The 18,529-nt window shown below is 44.4% G+C and overlaps 1 protein-coding gene across 2 annotated transcripts in view; it reads left to right on the forward strand.

Annotated features, from left to right (window-relative positions):
- Positions 1-4,047, forward strand: part of DYNC1LI1 (dynein cytoplasmic 1 light intermediate chain 1) — a 141,705-nt gene extending 137,658 nt beyond the window's left edge. For both annotated transcript variants that reach the window (XM_033930100.1, XM_033930101.1), the window contains 3 exons: positions 197-293; positions 534-686; positions 3,199-4,047. In XM_033930100.1, coding sequence (XP_033785991.1) covers positions 197-293; positions 534-686; positions 3,199-3,302 — 354 coding nt within the window. In that variant the 3' untranslated portion in view covers positions 3,303-4,047. The remainder of the gene's footprint in view (positions 1-196; positions 294-533; positions 687-3,198) is intronic.
- The last annotated feature ends 14,482 nt before the right edge of the window (positions 4,048-18,529 follow it).

Here is an 18,529-nt window from a genome sequence, read left to right on the forward strand (position 1 = left end):
GAGAAGTGCTGATCTGATTGAGCCTCAGAGGAGTGCTGAAATTATGCATAGAACACCAGAAATTCTGTGTCCCTGGGGAATTCTGCACCAATTCTGCAATGCACAGTTATGCAGAATTCCACCAGGAGTAATATTTGTTGCTGAATTAACATTTTAGCTATTTTGTAAATTACAGTTGTCATGTTTTTTTCTATAGGATTCTATAGGAGGCTCCCCCAGGACACCAAGCAGATCAGGGATGTCAAATGTTAATGCCACACCTGTGTCTGCTGTATCAAAAAGAATTGACTCCGGTAAGAAAGATATTCTTTTTGTTTTTGAAGGTGGTTAGGTTCTGCTTTATTTTAAAAATTTGTGTTCTGTATCAGTGAATTGTGCTTTCCAGAGTAATAAATCTGTTATAGGGCCTCGATCTCGAGTTCAAGACTTTCTATTTTATATTTAGTGCTGAATCATGCATTTCTATAAATCATATAGTGTGAACTTGCTGAAATGTGAATAAAACTTTTGTAAAATTCCTTTCTTTTATGTAGCTGGAGCTGCAAATGAAGGTGTCCTAGCTAATTTCTTCAACAGTTTGCTGAGTAAAAAATCTGGTTCACCAGGAGGTGGTGGATGTGCTGCTATTAGTGCCACAAACAGCACTGTGATTGGCAGTAGTTTACCAGCCTCTGCAAAAAAGTCAGGTGAATTTTGTCTTACTGTTTTCTCTGAACTGGAAACTAGTGAATGATATATCACTTGTGCATTGTCAGAAATTTAAGTAATTACCCAGTTTAAAGGAAAATCTATTCTTGCTTTTCAGGGAACTGATGTACTAAGACTTGCTAATCTTGGTGCACCATCTTAAATAATTTGATTATTCATGATTTAATTTAATAAGAATTTTAACTTGCTAAAATGCATTCAGTAACATCTATTCCGGATTCTGTACATGCGGTGATTTATCCCTTCTCACAAGCTGGCTTGCAAAGAGGAGCTATAACTTTGAGCACCTTCCCTGTAGAGGCGGAGCCCAAGTCCACAGCTCAGTTTTTTCTCTGCAAGTGAACTATGCAGAGGGGTTCTGATCTGCTCTGCTTAGCTTTTTTGCTTTCTTGCATTTGAAGTTCATTTTCTCTGAGGCTTCAGTGCCCTGGGATTCTCTTCCTGGTAAAGGACTCAGACCCGTTGTCGGCCAGTCTGCAGCTCTGCAGAGCAAACCTTCGGGTGGACCTGGAAGTAGAGAGCTGAACGGGGACGACGGGAATCCCGCAGGACCCGCGGGGATCCTGCGGGTTCCTCCTTCGGGTCACGGGGATCCCGTGGGGACGCCCCCTAGGGTCGCGGGGATCCCGTGGGGTTCAATGCCTTTCCTACCTGCCCAGCTGCGAGGCCTCGTCTTCCATTTTCTGCCTGCCCTGCTGCAGCACACATAGCCAATCGGAAGTCTTCCCCGATGTCAGCGCTGACGTCAGAGGGAGGGCATAAGCAAAGCCCTCCCTTCCTCAGACGTCAGCGCTGACATCGGGAAGACTTCTGGTCGGCTGTGTGCGGCAGGGCAGGTAGGGAGAAGGCAGTGGCGTACCAAAGCGGGGGGGGGGGGGGAAATCCGCCCCAGGTGCAGCCATGTGGGGGGGGGGAGTGTGCACAGCCGGTCAGGTCCCCTTACCCTTGTGGTGCTTCCCCCGATCGACCGACAACAGGCCCGGCCAACAAACCTCCCTGCCCTGTAGCCGCGAATCTAAATTACCTTCTTACAGCAGCTTCAATACTCCAGCTGCTGTAAGAAGGTAATTTAGATCCGCGGCTACAGGGCAGGGAGGTTTGTCCGACCGGGCCTGTTCTGTTGTCGGTTGGGTGGGGAAGCGCTACAAAGGTAAGGGCAAGGAGGGAGAAAGGGAGGAAAGGTGGAGTGGAGAAGAAAAGACGCTTAAGGGAAATGGGTAAAACTGAGGGGGGAGAAGGACGCTGAAAGCACTGGGGAAGACAAAGGGGTGGAGAAGGACGCTGAAAGGACATGGGGAGGGGGGAGAAGGACGCTGAAAGCACATGGGGAAGACGGGGGGGAGAAGGACCCTGACAATCTTCAGTTGCCTACCCAGGTAGTCATTGGAAGTTACTTGGATCACAAATTCCCAGTGCCCAGTCTCTCATGGCTGTCTAGCCAGAAAACTGTGGAAACTGGACAGATATTTATGGCACTTAATTATCCTAGTATTTATTAGTCTCTTATTATCAAAATTGGCCTACTAAGTGTCTCTCAAAGGCTGTTTAAGACAGATCTCTGGTTTGGTCTTACAAGAAGTTTCTTATATAGCATCTAATTCATTACTGTTCATGATATACATGTTTCCTTTTGCTAAAGCTATATGTTCCATTAAGGCTACAAACAGGAAAGCTTGTGGAGATGACAGTTGTAAGCCAAGCTATACAAGTGCATGTTCCATAGTGTGAGTCTTGACCTAAATCCAAAAGGCCTTCTTATAAAAGTTGTTTAAGCTTACTTGGTCATGTGAAGTGGCCAAGCAATCGGTATTTGAATTACTTCATCTTTTTTCTCTCAAGATATAACATCCTGTATATTTGCCATAAAATGTCTCGATATGATTGCCTATTTTCAAATCTTAAAGATTTTACTAATTATTTTATAATTGGTAACAATTTTAAAAGCTTTGAACATTTTTCAGTATTTTTAAAATCAGAAATAGAATTAGTTGTTAGAGAATATAATCACATAATTGTTTTCAGAAAAAAAAACTGGTTCATTCAATATGCCTTGTTTTTGGCCTTATTGCCAAGTCCATCCCAGGTGCAGCTACAAAATTTGACAATCTGTAGGTTAACATGCCTTATCTAAGACAGTTCTTGTTCTTTATTATACGTTGTACAATAAAGAACATTTGTTCGTTTTCTTAGATTAAACCTGGCACACTTCCTTTCCTATTGCAAAATGTGTGGTCTTAAAAATAATCCAACCACCACTTGTAAGATTGTTATACAAATACAGTTCCTCCAGGTTTCTGCCTCCACTAATTCATTGCACTAACCTGGTCAACATGAGGAATGTATAAGCCTGCCACACAGATCCAGCTAGATGACCATCTGCAATTCTACTAGTGTTTCTAGTTACAACTGTATTTACAGTCTGACATCACATATGTTAATGTTATCTTGGTGAAGTTATTTTTGCTGATATATTTTCTGTCCTATTTTTAGGCCAGAAACCTGTCTTAACAGATGTTCAAGCAGAACTAGAAAGAATTTCACGAAAATCTGATTTAAACTCTCCTCCATCCCCCACAGATGGTGAAGCATCTTGAATATGCCAAATAAAGCCATTCATTCCATTTCTTGGGATTATTTGCATTTGCCTGGTCTTTTCTTGGTGATTGTGGAATTATAGAACTAAAATTTTGCAGAAAACAATTGTTTCACTTCTGTGTGTTGCCTAGCTTTACAAAAAAGTTTTCAAACCAAAATATGGAGGACTGATTACACTTTCAGAATAATTTTTTATTTCTGGAATTAAATACAAAATCAGTGTAATATATTAAACATCCTGTTTTGAATACTGCAGGTTGTCAGAAGAGGTTCAACATGATCACTGATTTACACTTTTCTCTCAGCTGCTTTAGTGGAATTTAAGAGTATTTTTTTCTGAAATAAATAAAAATGACATTGATATATTTCATTCTCAGTCTACCAATCCAAACATATTTTAAGAATTTGGAATGCATTTGTAAATATACTCGATCTCATTAATGACTTATTACACCAAAATTCATGCTAACCCTGTGTTGCTGTATAATCCTTGAAGATCTTGCCAGGTTTCTCTCTTGTTTTTTTTAAGGGATTGAATAAAACAGTAGCTTTTGGTATAGTGAAATGAATAAAGGGGCAGAACTAGGATATGCAGTGTTATTGGTCTACAGATTTGTCTACGTATGTATGCATACAGATACAATTAAGCTTTATATCTTATTTGTTCTCTAAATTGATGAATTTAAATATTGGTAATTTTAAAATGTAGTCCAGTTAATAAAGTTGTATTTATTCTGTGCATAAAATGAAAATATCTCTTTTTCAAAGATTTATTTAAAATAGCATTGATCAGTCGAGGAGAGGTTGAATTCAGACCTGCCCAAATTCAAGCAGGAAAGTAGATTGTGCTTACAGTGACTTTTCTATTGCAGTGCTTCCAAACCCACTCCTAGAGAAACACTTAGCCATTCAGGTTTTTAGGATTATCACAATTCATATGTATGACAGATTTCAATACAGTAAGACCATGTAAATCTATCTCATGTTTATTCATTCTGATAATCCTAAAAACTTAACTGGCTTGCTATGTCTCCAGGAGAGGGTTGAGAAGCACTTCTCTATAGATTAGGATGAACCAACCAAATGAGGGTGGTTTGAAAAGTTTGGTAAAAAAGCAAGTTAAATGGTCTCCATTGAGGGTTAGACACTTACAGCCTGTTTTACAAAGCTGCGTTAGCAGCTGCCGCTTGGCAACAGCCCCAAAGCCCTTTAAATCTCTATGGGCTTCGGGGCCATTACCGCTCAGCAGCCAGTAGGTAGCATAGCTTTGTAAAACAGGCCCTTAGACCAGCAAGTTTCCAGTTTTTTTGTTAGATATTTTTCTTACAATATGAAAAAACTGGAAACCCGCTGGACTGTGTCTAACCCTCAATGGAACCAGTTATTTAACTTGCTTTTTTTTTTTTTAAACCAAACTTTTCAAAACCACCCTCGTACATACACTTCTGTGGCTGATTTTCTGATCTGTATGGAAAAATATAAGTTATGATTTGCCATTTAATTGCAAGGTTCGTCAAAGAAACCTGAAACAAGTTGTAGTATAATAGTAAAATGGCTAACCTAAAGCCCAAGAGACTCATAATAAAAAAAAGGTTCATAAAGTGGTTTAAATCGGTACTTGGATGATCAAAAAGACAGATCATCCAAGTACCGATAATCAAAGCTAGTTTTAGACGTATCTAAACCAGCTTAGGCCTTTATCCTGCCTCTGAACGCCTAGAGCACATTGGTCAGTCGGTCCTCGAGGGCTGCAATTCATTTGGGTTTTCAGGATTTCCCCAGTGAATATGCATGAGATCTATTAGCATACGATGAAAGCAGTGCATGCAAATAGATCTCATGCATATTCATTGGGGAAATCCTGAAAACCCGACTGGATTGCGGCCAGCGAGGACCGACTTTGACACCTCTGGCCTAGAGCAAAAAGAGGTGTGTTTTAGAGGAGAGGGAAGTGGGCCGACCTAGACTTAGTCGTACTACAAGTACAACCAAAAGTTTAGGGAGATGGCCCACTCGAAACTTATACGTTTTGACTTGGACCAAGTCAGAATAAGTTCTGAATAGGGGCCGCTGAACTGATTGCAGCTGCTGAGATCAGCTCAGCAGCCCTGGCAACCTGCCCACCCCCCACCGCAACTACGATCGCAGTCCCCTCCTGAACTGCCCAAGCCCTCCTGCTGAGACGGCAGCACCCTGACCCTCGAACCGGCAGGAGGGAGGCTAAGTCCTCCTGCCGGAAGGCGAACCCCCCCCTAACCTTAAGGTTGGACGGATGGATGGGTCCCTGGTCCAGCCAGCAGGCCTGCCATACTTAGAATGACAAGCTTGCCCCTTCCCGGTGCATTGTGGAATGCACCATGGAGGGGCCTAAGGCAACTGGGCCAACCGGAATTGGCCCAGTTCCCTTTATCCTCCTATGGGTTAGGCCTTAGGCACCTGGGCCATTCAGGCCCTAGGGCCCTCCCCGGTGCATCTCACAATGCACCGGGAAGAGGCAGGACCGCCATTCCGGGGACCCATATGGCTGGCTAACCTTAAGGTTAGTGTGGGGAGTCCAGGGTGGTGGTGGGGGTTCAGGTGGAGGGAGGGGGGCTTGGGGGTGTGGGAGGTTTGCCTTCTGGCAAGAGGGCTTGGGCTCCCTCCTGCCAGTTTGAGGGTCGGGGTGCCGCCATCTTCGGCAGGAGCGCTTGGGCTTCCTCCTGCTTGTATTTGGGGGGTGGTTGGGGTGTTGGCAGGAGGGCTTGGGTTCCCTCCTGCCAGCAGTCTCCGGGAGGGGGGGGGGAGGAGAGGGGAGGGGGGTGCAGAGATGCACTGCACCTTCAGCAGGAGAGATTGGACATCTCTCCTGCCGGTATTGGGCTTGTTGGGAATGCCGACAGGAGAGATTAGGCATCTGTTTTGACAGACGCCTGTTACAAAGAATCCTGCTATTAGGTGAAGGATTGTCCAAGTCGGATTTTCAGGATTTCCCAATGAATATGCAAATAGATCTCATGCATATTAATTGAGGAAATCCTAAAAACCGACTGGATTGTGGCCCTCGAGGAGGGACTTTGACACCCTTGACCTAAAAGGTCTGGGTTTGGGACTTGGACAATGTTTTTTAGTCGGGAATGTGGTGTAGGGAATTGATGTGGTGGCAGTTTGGGCCAGTGGATTGCTGAATGTGCAGGTAGGCCATTCTCAAAAAAATCCTCTATTTGGACTTTTTTTTTTTTTTTTGAGAATGGACATTTCCCTGCTGCCAACCAGTGTCTACTGACTTATGCCCCTCCAAGTTAATTACATACCTCAAGTTCCCATATTCACCATAATATATAACCATGCTTTATTTCAGTGTCTCTCAAACTGTGTGCCAAGGCACATTAGTGTGCCCCAGAGGTTCCATGTGTGCTATGAGAGATTCCAGAATGTTACTTTATTTTAAAAAATTCCCATCAAACATATACTAGAATAGATGACATGTATGTCACATATGCAAGAGTCTGTCAATGTTTAAATAACTCAAATTTAATTTTTGTTGGTTTTGCAATTTTATAATTTCAATTTTAATGTGGTGCAAAAAATCATTTGCTCCTTTTAGTGTGCTGTGAAAAACATTTGAACATTTAGTGCTGGCTGGCCAGAGCTAAAAAAAATTTGAAAGACACTGCTTTATCTCCTCCACTTCTCCCATTTCTTTAAAAACAAAAAACAAATAACAGACTAAGCAATCTACAAATCAGATTCAATAAATGGTGCCGGTATGGGCAGCTGCCAATTGTGTGTCAATCACACGTAGGTGCCGTTGACAGAATTGCAGCTGTTTAAAAAACAAAAACAAAAGGCACCTTAAATGTAGGCTAGCATTTTAAAGGCCTACATTTAAGGATCTCGCATCCATGGAGGCACAAAGCGATACCAACGTATGCGCCTAAGGCCACTTCCAGTGCAAACCACACCTCTGCTGGCTTTATTTGTCCTTAGGCATCCCTGTACACCTTCATAGGCTTGAGACCAGCACTTTCAATTTTTTTAAAAAAAAGTGCCCCCTGATTGGTAAGTTAGGAAGCACTAGTGCACCTACTGCTGCTTAACTGCAGCGCATCATGAATAGAATTTGGGCATAAAGGTACATCATCTAAATACCAGAAAGATGAATCTTAAAAAGCCAATTATTGCCTTATTCTGAAATGCCAAGTTAGTTTCCTAGCAAAGAGCCAAAGAGGAGGAGGGGGTTGAATTTTAGAATGCGGGTGAATGAGCAAAGGTTGCAGCCTAGTGAAAGTCATTTTAATTTCATGTGGTATTTTCAAGAAACAAAACTGTTTAGATTGAAGAGAGGTCAACTTGCGATCAAGTTTTAAAAAAAATATACATAATTTAAATCCAATTGTAAAATTTTATTGACAGCCATTGCAAGTATTTTAATGTAAACAGGGTTTTTTTCCCCCTGATTAACACATACCATGTTACCCTGACAATAAGCCCTACCCCGATTTTTGAGGTCTGTCTTAATATAAGCCCTACCCCAAAAATAAGCCTTGGTACCTGGATTCACCAACAGCAGCGCTTCCTCCCACTGCCCCTCCCATCTTTTCATCTCTCCCTCCCATCCAAATGCTTCCGACCGCCAGACCTACAACGAGCAGCGTCATCAGCACTCTAAACTTGCTGCTTTGCAGCCTTCTCCCCCTAGGGCATTCCTTCTGGCACTTCACTGATGATGTCATCAGCAAAGCAGCACACAGAAGGCCATGAAGCAGCCTGTTTAGAGTGCTGCCAACACTCTGCAGGGAGGTATGTAGGTCTCAGCGGCAGGATAGAAGCTGGGCAAGGGTTCTGCTGCACAAGGGATAGAAAGATGCTGCAGAGGGAAGGCACAAGGGGATGGGTGAGAGGGGAGGAAAGATGCACATGTGGGGGTGAGAAAGAGAAAGAATTGGGGTGGAGGAGAGGCAGGGAGAGATGATCATTGTACATGAGAAAAAAAAGACCTACCCGAAAATAAGACCTGTGTTTTATGGGCCCAAAATGAATATAAGACACTGTCTTATTTTCAGGGAAACACATTCCCCTGATGTTCAGTGCTATTGAACCAACCAGGAATCAGTAGCGTACCTAAGGGGGGGGCAGTCCACCCCAGGTGCATGCCCCAAGGGGGTGCACAGGAGAGAGCTGGACGGGGGATCCGCGGGGTTAAATATAACTCGAACTGCGAGGCTCATCTTCTGCTCCTACTGCCCTGCCGCTCACATATAGCTCACATATAGCTTAAGCAAAGCCTGCCCTCCGATGTCAGCGCTGACGTCGGGAAAGACTTCCGCTCGGCTTTGTGTGCGCGGCAAGACAGGCAGGAAATAGAAGACAAGCCTCGCGGCTTGAGCTCTATTTTGCTAAGTTGCTAAGATGGGCTGGGAGGCACATGCAGAACACAAAAGGGGGGAGGGAGTGTGTTTTGGACACAAGGCATGAACTTGGGAAAGAGGAAGGGAGGGGAAGAGATGCTGAGGTGGGGGAGGGAATGCGTTTTTGGACACAGAAGGCATGGACTTGGGAGAGAGGAAGGAAGGGAAAGAGATGCTGAAGTGGGGGAGGGAATGCGTTTTTGGACACAGAAGGCATGGACTTGGGAGAGAGGAAGGGAGGGAAAGAGATGCTGAAGTGGGGGAGGGAATGTGTTTTTGGACACAGAAGGCATGGACTTGAGAGAGAGGAAGGGAGGGAAAGAGATGCTGAGGTGGGGGAGGGAATGTGTTTATGGACACAAGGCATGGACTTGGGAGCGAAGGGAGTGAAAGATGCTGAGGTGGGGGTTGGAATGGGTTTTTGGACACAAGGCATGAACTTGGGAGAGAGGAAGGGAGGGAAAGAGATGCTGAGGTGGGGGAGGGAATGTGTTTTTGGACACAGAAGGAATGGACTTGGGAGAGAGGAAGGGAGGGAAAGAGATGCTGAGGTGGGGGAGGGAATGTGTTTTTGGACACAGAAGGCATGGACTTGGGAGAGGAAGGGAGGGAAAGAGATGGTTGTGTACACGGGGAATAGAAGAAAGGAGAATTTTTGGTCATAGGGAGGGAGTGAGGTACAGACAGTGGCATACCAGGGTGGGGTGGGGTGGTCTGCCCCGGGTTTATGCCCCAAGGGGGTGCACAGCTGGCCACCCTCCAGTGTTCTCCCTAGGCCGGCAAACTGCGTCTCTTTAGCCACTTGAGTGCCACCGCCGCCATCGGAAACAGGCCGGCGCCGACTTCTCCCTGCTTTTCCCTGTGGGGCCGACCAACTCTCGCCACTCGCGTCAATTCTGATGTCGGAGAGGACGTTCTGGGCCAGCCAATCACTGCCTGGCTGGCCCAGAACGTCCTCTCCGACGTTAAAATTGACGTCGGGTGGCAAGAGTTGGTTGGCCCCGCAGGGAAGAGAAGCAGGGCGAATTTGGTGCCGGCCTGTTCCCGATGGTGGCAGTGGCAGCCTATTCCCCAGTGGCGGTGGCAGCATTTTCCCAATGGTGGTGGTATAGGGGAGGGCAGGGAGAAAGAAAGAAAGGGGAGGACAGGGTGAAACAAAGAAAGAAATGTGGCACGGAGAGAAAGAGAAACAGACATACAGAAAGGGGGTATGGAGAGAGAGAGAAAAAGAAAGAAGGGGGCAGGGTGAAACAAAGAAAAAGTTTGGGGAGGGAATGAGGTCTGGAGGAGAGGAAGCATACAGGAGGCTGAAAGAAGGGAAGAAATATTGGATGCACAGTCAGAAGAATAAAGTGCAACGAGAGACTGATGAAATTACCAAAGGTAGGAAAAATTATTTTATTTTCAATTTAGTGATCAAAATGTGTCCATTTTGAGAATTTATATATGCTGTCTACATTTTGCACTATGGCCCCCTTTTACTAAACCGCAATAGCGTTTTTTAGCGCAGGGAGCCTATGAGCGTCGAGAGCAGCGTGGGGCATTCAGCGCAGCTCCCTGCACTAAAAAATGCTATCGCGGTTTAGTAAAAAGGGAGGGGGAATATTTGTCTATTTTTGTATAGTTGTTACTGAGGTGACATTGCATAAAGTCATCTGCCTTGACCTCTTTGAAAACCCGCGGAATATAAATGATAATTAACATTTTCTCTGTGTACAGCGTGCTTTGTGTTTTTAAAATTTTATTGTTGGTAGATCATTTTGACTTGGCCACAAAGGTAAGGGGGAGGGAGGGAGGGGAGCTGCTGAAAGATATCTAGTAATCCTTGCAAGCTTGACTGCAGGAAATTATTTTTGTAAAATCATGTTTTGTTATGTGACTGGCATTATTTAGGCTTTAATTTCTATGAATGAATAGAATGAAAATGATATAAAATTACTTGCTTGTTTTTATGTGCGTGCGCTGAAGGAAAGTGAAAATAGAGTGGGCTGAGGACGCTGAAGGGAAATGGGGAAGAGAGAGTGGGGAGAAGACACTGATTTATAAATTGACAATTGTACAGAATATTGTTTCTTTTTATACTTTAATATAAACAATTCAAGGCTTGTGTGGATGGAATCAGGTGGTTTGCGGGGATGGGGACCGAGCTTACAGGGATTAGTCCAATAAAATTGTATTTTTTAATTTCTCATTATTTGTTTTATTTTTATTTGTTAATTTGTAAAGTGGTGATTGTTATTTATCAGTTTTTTCAAATTTACATCTACTGTCTTTATATTTTGCATTGTATTAGAGGACATGTGTTACTGTTTTTGTGGTGTTGCATTGTATCCAGGTCTGGTTTCTTGGCGGTTCAGTTTAACTTTTGTCTACATATTTCTATTTTTAGTGATTATTCCATATTGGGCGAGGGTGTATCTCTGTTCTGTGTGTACGAAAAGAACATAGTTTTCAGTTGGCATTGACTACAGGATCTGTGCGGGATCTGGCTTGTTTAGTTTTACAATGTGTGTTGGTGTTCTAGTGCTCACTACAGTGTTTAAGATGCTTCCTTTTCCTATGTACACTCTTGTTGTGCGATATGTGGATTGTTACTAAAAATCATATTTTTCATATAGATGGGGGGGTATCAAAAAATGATGGGCCCCGGGTGCCACATACCCTAGGTACGCCACTGCCAGGAATGGCTTCTGGCTAGTTAAATAGCACTTAGCTGGCTAAGCAATATATTCAGCACAAGATATCCTGTTATCTCTGCTGAATATTGGCAGTAGTCACCAACCAGCTATGTTACACAACTTAGCCAGTTAAGTGCAGATATTTAGCGCTAAACTGGCTAAGTTTAGCTGTTAAGCCTGCTATTTAAATAGCCTATCTAACCATTATGCAATTAACTGGTTAACACTAAATATTCTTAACCATGACCCTAAGCATGCCGTAAATAGTATCTGCCACATAGTCCACCTTGGCCAGTACCCCAGGAAGGGCATCTCTTTCACACACCCCCTCCCTCTCCCGTGTGACTGGGTTCTGGTGAAGCATCCTGTGGCACCACAAGGAAGCTGTAGCCATAGCTTTAAGGCCTCATACTGCCTCTGGAGGACTAAGTCCACTCTGCAATCCTGAGTATGTTTCAGGACCATTCTCCCTTTGCTAATTAGAGAAGTTCTCTTAGAAACTTGTGCCATCAGAAAATCCACCTTAAGCAAATGAAATATAATAATTGCTGTAAATCAGAAGCTATGGAATACAATTTCTTCATTACCTTGGCCCCTGACAGAGGACCCTCTGGAAAATCCCAATGTTCTGTTATTCTGGTAATCTCTGGCTGTGAAGGAAAGCACGTTTAGCAGTGAGAGCTGGACAGCAGAAACTTATATGAATTCTAGATCCAGCTCCCACCGAGAGCCTAATCCCCTCCATTAGATCTGCAGGCTTGAATAGCCTACATAGTGTCAGGTCCTCTCCCTGGTATAGGGCTACCACTGGCCTCTGGTCTACTCCAAACTGAGACCCCCAAATCCTGCAGGGAGGGAGCATTCTGGGAGAGTAGAATCATATCTGACCTCAAATTGTCCCAGTCCTGTTTCAACTGAGGACCAGAGCCTGAGCTCTCAAGTGTTATGCAAGCTGGCAAGGCAGGTACTCTTTTAAAAGTGTGGCCCTCCTGGCTACAGCCCCTGACATCTGATCCTTCTTGCAGACAGAACTGTCCCAGGACTACTGGGAGCCTCTTAGCACAAGGAAGCCTGAATTAAAAAAATCAAATTAAGATGCAAAAAATAAAATGGCACAGGGACCAAACAGCCTGTGCTCAAGCACCTAATAAATGAGTTTGCAAGCTAGCTTCCAGGGGAACAGACCCTTAGTCCTACATGAATTAATGCAGGCCTGCTGGAGAGGTAACCCTGCCAGCTGCAGATTTCTAACATAGAGTCTGTGTTCTCTCCCAAGCAGAGCTATCTCAAAGTCACCAGGAACCTCTTAGCACTGAAAAGCCTTGCACTTTGAATAAAAACATAAATAAAAATTATAATTAAGATCAGAAAGACTTCTCAACTTGCTTGCAGAAGGAAAAAATGAAGGAGAGACTAAAGCCACTGGTGAAGGAGGCTGAGTTGAAGAATGTAAATTTCAACCTTTTCTAACTTGTGAGAAGGGGGATATTATCTATAGTCAGGATTCGTAAATACATTGCACCAGAATGTGGAATAACTTCTAACAAGCACACAAGCAGGTCCTCTCAAAGTTGTCATGGGGACACCACAGTCAATTTGCACTTCTGTCTTTCTCCAATCACTATGCAAAATACCTGCTGTACCTGAATGCACACTGCTTTGTTAGCCTTTGAGCTTGCTGGTGCTATATAAGAAAAAAATTATACAATTTGCATACATTAGAAAGCAGGGCATGCACATCTACATCATTTATACATGTTGATTGTAGAGAGCTGGAAGCCCTGTTGGGGAGGGGGGAGGAGGTCTTCAGGAGTCCTGTATTATAGTTATCCTTCCTTTAATACATGATAAGAGACATTTATTTATTTATTCAATTTTCTATACCATTCTCCCAGGAGAGCTCAACAATTTTACATGAATTTATTCAGGTACTCAAGCATTTTTCTCTGTCTGTCCCGGTGGGCTCACAATCTATCTATTGTACCTGGAGCAATAGGGAGATTAAGTGACTTGCCCAAGGACACAAGGTGTAGCATGGGTTTGAACCCCGAACCCCAGGGGGCTGAGGCTGTAGCTTTAGACTTATGTATATTGAGAATTTACTGTGTCCTTTTGCCACAATATCCTACATTTTTGTTGGTAAATGTAGGCTGCAGCTACGCTTGTATGCTGTTTTCGTCTTGGCTGATATTTTAGTTTTAGACAATTTGAGTACTCCTATAGGAATATATTCTCTTTCAAAACTAAAACTGACAGCAGATTCTTTCCATAGCCAGTGGAAGAGGGAGATCACAAGAGCCATGATCATTATTCCCTCTAGATCAGTGTTCTTCAACCTTTTTATACCTATGGACTGGCGGAAATAAAATAATTATTTTGTGCACTGACAAACTACTAAGATTGAAATTTTAAAAACCTGTTTCTGCCCTGTCTCCGCGAGCTCGGTCCCCGCAAGCCTCAGTTATGATTTAATATTGAACGTATTTTACTAAAGTATAAAAAGAAACAATATTCTATCATTGTCATTTTATAAATACAAATAATACAGAGCAAGGATCAACAAAACCCCTGTCTCCCCTCCCCTTCACATATATCTCCTCTACTATCAAGAAAACTTGAATAAGCCAAATGATTACAGAATGCTACACAGAAATATCATGCTAACAGAATACCGCAGTCACACATGACAGGAATAGTGTTAGCGGAGTGCAACTAGGGCAACTGCCCCCTGGTCAGAGAGAGCCCTAAGCCAGCTGGAAGCTAAAGAAGCACTGCCTGGGCTTTGCAGTTCCCAGTTATGTCTAACACCAGCTCTAGCAGGATACATATTTTAAATCTGATATATTCTAATCACAAAATAGAAATAAAATTATTTTTTTGTACCTTTTGTTGTCTCTGGTTTCTGCTTTCATCTTCTTATCACTCTCTTCCATCCAGCGTCTGCCCTCTCTGTCTCTTCAATCCAGCATTTGCCCCTTCCATCCCTATCTGCCCTCTCCCCCTTCCATATGGTATATACCTTCTTTATATGCCCCTCTCCCCTTTCCATCCAGCCTGTGCCCCCACTTTCCTCATTCCAACTTCACTGCTCATTTTTCTCTCCTACACCAGATCTAGCATATTTTTCCCACTCTCATTTCTCTGCTTACCCCCTTCTCAGCATCAATCTCTCTCTACTTTCTCATTTCTGTCTCTCCCCTTTCTCTCATCTGATCTCTCCATTCCACCCTGACTCCTTCCCCTCCTCTAATCTCCCTGCTGATTCCTTCCTTTGCTTCCTTCCCTCTCAGCAGCAGCTCTCCCTTTATTTTCCCTTGTCCAGCAGCTTCCCACCCTCTAACAGTGGCCTCCCCTTCCCTCTGCTCCCCTCCCGGCAGCTCTCAGTACTTGCCTACAACAGTGCAGCAATTCACTTAGGCAGCTTTGGGTCATTTGATGGGTCGCGCCGTACTGGCAAATACCAAGAGCTGCTGGGAGGGTAGTTGAAGAGCACTGCTCTAGATTATATGGCTGCACAGCTATACACCTCTTAAGAAGCTATGTAGGATTCCAGAACTTCAAGGAGAATAAGATGGCAGCAAAACTGTTCTTCCCTGCCTCACATATTTGAATGTTCTGAAGGAATTCAAAAGGATCCTTCTCTTTTTTTCTGAAGTACGGCAATACTATAGATCAATTATGGCTTCAGGAAGACAAAATAAGAAGGAGGCTGCTTGTACATCAGGAGGAGAAGCCAAGAGGCTGAAAGCTGATCTCCTTGCACCAGCTAAATCTCTGCCAAAGGAATCTGATGAGCTATTGGAGCAGGTTATAGCAGACTTACAGATAATTAAAGATCTTCTGAAGGATACATCTAAACTGCAGATGTTTCCAATCTGTTTCAGCAGATGGAAAAAAGCAATGTCAGAGTTGAACAGCTAGAGATGGAGGCGTGGAGGAGACTTTTACTCAAAATCAGTTGGATCACAGAATCATTACCCAGCTTTCAGATTTGGTAGAGATGGAAAATAGAAGCAAGAGGGAGAATATTCGAATTAATGGAATACCAGAGGGTTTGGAAGTGAAAAACCGCATCACTTTCCTTACCACACTCATCCCTGAAATTTTATCCCTTCACTTTCAAGAGCCTTTTGAAATAGAGAGGGCACACAGGGTGCCATCTCAAATATAGAGCAATCAAAGGGGACCAAGACTATGCTGATCAAGGTACTGCGCTTCAAGCATATCATGCAGATCTTTCAGGCTGCTAAGCAGTTGAAAACAGTGAATTGGAAAGGAAAAAGACTTCACTTTTTGCCTGATCTTGCCAGGCAGACTGGGCTAATCTCCTGCCCCTCCAAAAAGTTGAGCCGGTCGTCTCCAGATTATAATGGCATGCCACTTACACAGCGTTCTTCATAGGCCACCGACCAGCACCTAATTCACTCCCCTCTGGCCCTGTAAGCCTCCGAGTGCATCTGTAATACCTCACTGCTGCTCTCCTCAGTCCAGGTCAGCCGCTCTAGAGTGCTCAGCGGCGGACACGCACGGGCCGCTCATAACTGTTTCGCCGTCTTCTGCTTTAAATGCTTGCCGGAAAGAAGCGAGTCCGGGTGCTGCTCGCGCTGCACGTTGGGAGCAGGCTGACGATCCGCCGCCCATACACCGGTCAATAACTGCCCTGGTACTCTCTGTTGTGGGGAATCGAGATCCTGGCGAGTTCGCCTTCCCCATGCGCCAGCTGATGAGGCTCAGAGCCACCGCAGGCCCAAGGTAGATCAAGGTAGCTAGTGGCCGAAGATGGAGCCTCTATTCTAGGCTTCCATCTTATTTGGTGATGTCACTTCCCGCTCATAAACCTATTTAGAAATTTATTTATTTATTTTTTTTACAGATCTGGCTAATCCTGGGGCACAGCATTTCATCCTTACTGTTATAAGACTCTGTATAGTTCCACACAGCTCATTCCCTTTTTTTAAAAAAAAATGTCACCATGGTAATTGTTACCCAGTTTACATCAAGCAGCGTGACAATAGATCAGTGGTAGGCAAACTCATTAGTCAAAAGAGCCAAAGATCAGCAGTACAACGATTAAGATTTCTTTTGAAAGCCAAATTTCTTTTCAAGAACCATGTTTTTAGGAGTCGGTTTAAACTAGCTACTAACATTAAATAAACCCAGATATCATCATAATAATAATTTTATTTATTGACAAAAAAACATTTTTCTACCTTTTGTCGTTTCTGCTTTAATCATCTTGTCTTCACTCACTTCTTTCTAGCCAGCATCTGTCCTGTCTTCCATGCATCAGCCCCTTCCATGTCTGCCCTCTCTCTGCCCCTGCCATCCACTGTCCGCCCTCTCCCCGTTCCATATGGCATCTTCCTTCTTTCTATGCTCCTTCCATAAACTATCTTGTGCCCCTTCTCTCCTTTGTACATGATTAATTTCAGCTCTGCCACCTCTCCATTTTTCTGTCACCACCCCCTCCCCTTTGCTCTGGCATCTCTCTCTTCTCCTTTCCTTCTCACCCCATGGTCTGGCATGTTTCCTTCCCTTCCCTGATTCCCTTGCATCTCTCTCCTTTCTTTTCATTTCTCCCTCCCCATCCATGCTCTGACATCTCCTTCCTTTTCCCTTGGTCTGGCATATCTTCCTCCTTCCATTCTTGGCAAATCTCCCCCCTCTCTTCCCCCATGCCCTGGCATCTCTTCCTCCCTCCATGCCCTGGCATCTCTTTCTCCTTCCCTCCATGCCCTGGCATTTCTTCCCTCCTTTCTTCCCTCCATGATCTGGCATCTCTTCCTCCCTCCCTCTATGCTCTGGCATCTCTTCCCTCCATACCCTGGCATTTCCTCCCTCCCTTTCTTCCCTCCCTCCCCTCCAAGCCCTGTCATCTTTCATTCCTTCCTTTCCCTCCAGTTGGGTGCAGCAATTCTCTCCCCCTCTGCTCCCTTTCCTCCTTCTGTCACTCCGTCCCCGGTCGGCAAGGCAGCCCCTAAGTGGGTGCTCCAAGGCCTGGCGTCATGAACTTCTTTAGGCAGCAGCAGCATTCACAATTTGCTGCTGTTGCTGGCTTCTGGCCTTCTTCTCTGTTGGGTTCTGCCTTCATGGAAACAGGAAGTAGACAGGATTCAGCAGAGAGGAAGGCCCGAAGCCGGCAACTGCAGCTAATTGTAAACGCTGTTGCAGCCCGCAGAAGTTAAAGATGCCAGGCCTTGGAGCACCCAGGGCAGACTGTAGCTGGGGCCCCTCTGAAAAGGAACATAGCTCTTCCTCCCATACGAACCCCGCCGACCCACAATGAAACAACCAACAAACCTCCCTCCAGCACTCATCAGCAGTCGCGCACTCTAAACAGGTTGCTTCGCAGTTTGCGGCCTTCTGCTGGTGATTCCCTCTGCCATGTCACTGTTCTGTCTAATGCAATACACTAAACCTTTTTTTTAAACCAACATTCTACTGAAATAATCAGTCATTGTTTTCTGCACGCAGATTGCACGATTCAGGCTGTGTATCTGACTACTGATGCTGTAAAACTGGCCATAGTCATGATATCTATTTATCTCCAGATAACAACGCAGCGTGTGTAGGGACTTCAGTGTGTCTGAGAAGGAAACAATCTCTACAGGTGTTTCATTAGTTGTGATGACCGCAGAAGTTATCTCCATCCTCATCAGACTCTTGGTTGTCTGCAGTGTTCTTTATGACTGTACAGATACAGATCACTGGAACAAGCTTCCAGAGCAGGTGATCAAGGCCACCAGCGTTATTGACTTTAAGAATAAATGGGATGCCCTAGTAGGATCCTTACGAGGGTCGAGTTAAGGAACTAGGTCATTAGTACTCAGACTTAATGGGGTGGGTCAGTAGAGTGGGCAGACTTGATGGGCTATAGCCCTTTTCTGCCGTCATCTTTCTATGTTTCTATGTTTCTATGATATCGGAATTAGTGGTGTCAGATGATGTGGGCATGCCGTTGTCAACGGTGACATACAGCTCAAACTCTTGTGGCGAGAGTCCAACAGGGAGATCAATGGATGAAGTGTCAGCTTCAGTTGTCTCATCAGATGCGAGAATGATAGTAATTTGATATTGTGGATGATGAGACGACTCCACGCCTCCCCATGTGAAGAGTCGAACACCATCATTTTTCTCGTGAGCTCAGCAGCTAAGGGGCTG

This window comes from Geotrypetes seraphini, chromosome 2 (genome assembly GCF_902459505.1).
Source record: "Geotrypetes seraphini chromosome 2, aGeoSer1.1, whole genome shotgun sequence".
Taxonomy (NCBI): domain Eukaryota; kingdom Metazoa; phylum Chordata; class Amphibia; order Gymnophiona; family Dermophiidae; genus Geotrypetes; species Geotrypetes seraphini.